This window comes from Martes martes (assembly GCF_963455335.1).
Source record: "Martes martes genome assembly, chromosome: 16".
Lineage (NCBI taxonomy): Eukaryota > Metazoa > Chordata > Mammalia > Carnivora > Mustelidae > Martes > Martes martes.
Window position 1 is genome coordinate 27,046,084 of NC_137904.1, and position 3,231 is coordinate 27,049,314.

At 54.7% G+C, this 3,231-nt stretch overlaps 1 protein-coding gene across 1 annotated transcript; it reads left to right on the forward strand.

Annotated features, from left to right (window-relative positions):
• Positions 1–592: 592 nt before the first annotated feature.
• Positions 593–1,875, forward strand: LOC308357155 (C-C motif chemokine 13-like; the record flags this gene model as incomplete). Its single annotated transcript, XM_080826630.1, has 3 exons — positions 593–668; positions 1,233–1,347; positions 1,770–1,875. The coding sequence occupies 3 exons, from the start codon at positions 593–595 to the stop codon at positions 1,873–1,875; spliced, it is 297 nt and encodes a 98-aa protein (XP_080682756.1).
• Positions 1,876–3,231: the final 1,356 nt, after the last annotated feature.

Sequence of the window (3,231 nt, forward strand, 5' to 3'; positions counted from 1 at the left end):
CGCTCAAGACAGGGGGGGAGGCCGTGGTGATCATATGTAAGCAGAGCAGCTTTCTCTTCCGGCACCATCACTCACTTCCCACAAGGCTCTGGGCTGGTGACTTTGGGTCCCCGCCCCTCAGCATTTTCACCCTCGAATGGGCATGAGGGTAACGGGTTGCACCCGGTCCAGACTGAACACATCACCCGTGTAAAACCCTCACGCCACGCTCGCTCTCTGGTTGTGCGGAAAGCAAGGCCATGGAACAGCTCCTTGGATCACATCCGTGGCGAGTTTTGGCCCATCTGTGCTCCTGCTTCCGCTCTGTGGCCTGGGCAGCTGGAAGGAAACAGGGCCTACCCGGCTGCAGCCCACAGCTTCCTTCTTAAAATTCCTGGAAAACTCGGGTAGCCAACCTCCAGCTCAGCACATTCAGGAGCGCCCTACATCTTAACTTCACCATGACCCTGCCCAGGCAGACATCCCCCTGGGAGCTCCTACCCTCTCTGCTCTCTATAAAAGGCATGCAGAGCCTCCCATGCTGCAAAGAGGCTGAGACCGGCCCAGACACTCCCAGCTCTCGCTCAGCCCAAGCTCCCTGCTTCCCGCCGACATGAAGGTCTCCGCCACGCTTCTCTGCCTGCTGCTCACAGCCTCCGCCTTCAGTCCCCAGGTGCCTGCTCAGCCAGGTAAGCCCCTCTCTCCCTCCTTCCCGTCCTCTCACCTTCTTTTTGTTTTCTTCTCCTTCTAACAAGCCCAAAGCTGAAATGCCCCACTTCTGAGCCTCTCCGAGCAGTGGGAGTCGTCGGAGCTTCACATGAATGTCTAATTTTAAAGACGGGAAGCCAAAGGCCAAGTTGAGGACAGGAGAGGTCCCACCTACCCACTTCCAGCCATTACAGAGCCAGAGGGAAACCTAAGCTGCTCACTCCAAACCCAGGGCCTTTTCTCTGAGCCTGGCTGAGCTTCCCAAACTCTGTACCTAGAGCACTAGAGCCAGGATCTGTTCCACCGGCCTGCCCCGGTCAGCAACAATGCGTTGCTATGATATTCCTGCTCTCCCTCTGTCTCAGGGCCCTGGGCAGTCATGATGGACCTGAGGTGGATAAGATCCATGTCGACCCCTTTCCTCCCCTCCCCTCCCTTCCCCTCCCTTCCCTTCCCCTCTCCTCTCCTTTCCTTTCCCTAGAGGCGCTTCCTGCTGCATTCAAGCTGATAAAAAACTAGCTTTTTCTCTGTGACCTTATTTCTAGATGCACTCAGCTCCCTATTCACTTGCTGTTTCACATTTAACAATAAGAAGATCCCCCTGCGGAAGCTGGAGAGCTATCGAATCACCAGCAGCCACTGTCCCCGAGAGGCTGTCATGTAAGTAGAAAAACCCTGCTCACCCCCTCCCTGACCGCACCCCACCCCATGCCCATGCCCCCTGATCTGAAGTTCCACCCCAGAAGACGGACCCATTTGGGATCCCATACTCAGGGGTTAAGATTTTACCAAACCATGATAAATGAACCGAGAGAGGATGGGCTCCGCCATCTGCTCCCTGAATGGGCACTGGCTCCCAGTCTCCATGTTGCTTTGACCGAGGCCAGGCCAGCTTCTCCAGGGCCTCCGAGAAAAGTGACTACCTCCAGAATCCCCTTCTTTCCACACCGCGACTTCCTCCTGTCCCTTGGAGGATCCCTTCCCTGCAGCGGGTGGACCAGATGGGCTCAAGAGCCGAGTGAGGCATCTCTTGGGCAAAATCCTTATGTCCACCTAACTGTGAAGCCCTCCTTCGTCCACAGCTTCAGCACAAAACTGGCCAAGGCTATCTGTGCCAACCCAAAGGAGAAGTGGGTCCAGGATTATGTGAAACATCTCGATCAAAAATCTCATGCCCTGAGGACTTGAACTCTTCCAGTCACACTAAGACGCAGCCAAGTATGAGAAACAAACGACTGTTTATCCTCCTCCAGCCTCCCCAGCTAGACCAATTTTACTATATTTTCGAATAGGGTGCTTTCTGTTTTGTGATGCAAAGAAATGTACTATGCCTTAAGTAATATCTAATGTTATTTGAATTGTTGCTGGTTTGGGGTTTATTTTGAATATTGGGTTTTTTTTTTTGTTTTTTTTTTTTTTTTAAGCAAGGCCTTGAGCCGGTTGCTTCCTGTCCTAAGCCCTGGTTCCGTCCCTTATAAGCTTCAGGCAGTGTGGCTAACTCCCGCCCAACTCCCCAGCCCTCGCGTGTACCTACAAATCACGGAGATAAAAGGCTACTGCCATCCGGGGCGGGGAGGGCCTTGGGAATGTGAGGTTCAGCTAAATATGTTAGTACAGAAAGGAGAATGCCATTCCAAGGACTGTTGATTTTTTTGCGGAAAATACATGGTGTTTTAAAATCTCTTGTGGTGGTGTTTTCTTGGGGGAGGGTAGCTTCCAACCAGTAGGGGGCGCTCCAGAGCGGGGGAGCAGGTGGCTGGCAGAGGGCGCTGGAGGAACACGGCTGTGGGACGTGGGACGGACCTTTTCGGTGGTTGGTGGCTGACCTGGGCTCATTTGACTGCTGCAGAGGACCCAACCTAGCTGCCCAGCACGTTCTAGAACAATGACTCCAGCCCCTAATATCGGCTTCTAATGGTCTCTGCCACCGGGCCTCCCCGCTCCAAGCGGTCCTTGAAGTGATCCAGACACCACACGCACCTGACCTCCACGGGGAGAATGAGATGACCCGGTCCTAGTTAGCATCGACCCCGGAGGATGCCAGAGCACGGTCATAACAGAGATTCTTCTAGAGAAGGCCCAGGATGGAAAGGCCGGCTGAGGGCCTGGAGTGACCCCTATGGTCAGAGTTTGGCTTCCAGAACAGAAAAGGTAGAGTCCTTTAGAGAGGAAACTGGAGGTGTGGTTGTAGAGGAATTGGAGCAGTAAGGTGCAGAGTTTGGAGTCAGTCCAGAGAGCAGGAGGGAGGGACCGTCGGAGGGTGGAGGGCAGCGGCAGCAGGTCAGGCAGAGTGGTCTGGGGCCACGGGTGGGATGGGTTTAGCGAAGGGAAGCAGGGCGGTCATGGGGCGGCACGGAAGGCAGGAGGCAGATGAAGAACAGACCAGACCTGTGACACGTGCAACACTGGGGAAAGAAGAGACGCCTCTCCCAGCACAGTACACGGCAACGTCTCCCGCCAAAGCCACCGAGCTGGTCTTCCAAAGGGGGCCAATCCTGAGATTCTGGGCAATCCACAAGTCACTCCCCTCCACACACCTTGCTG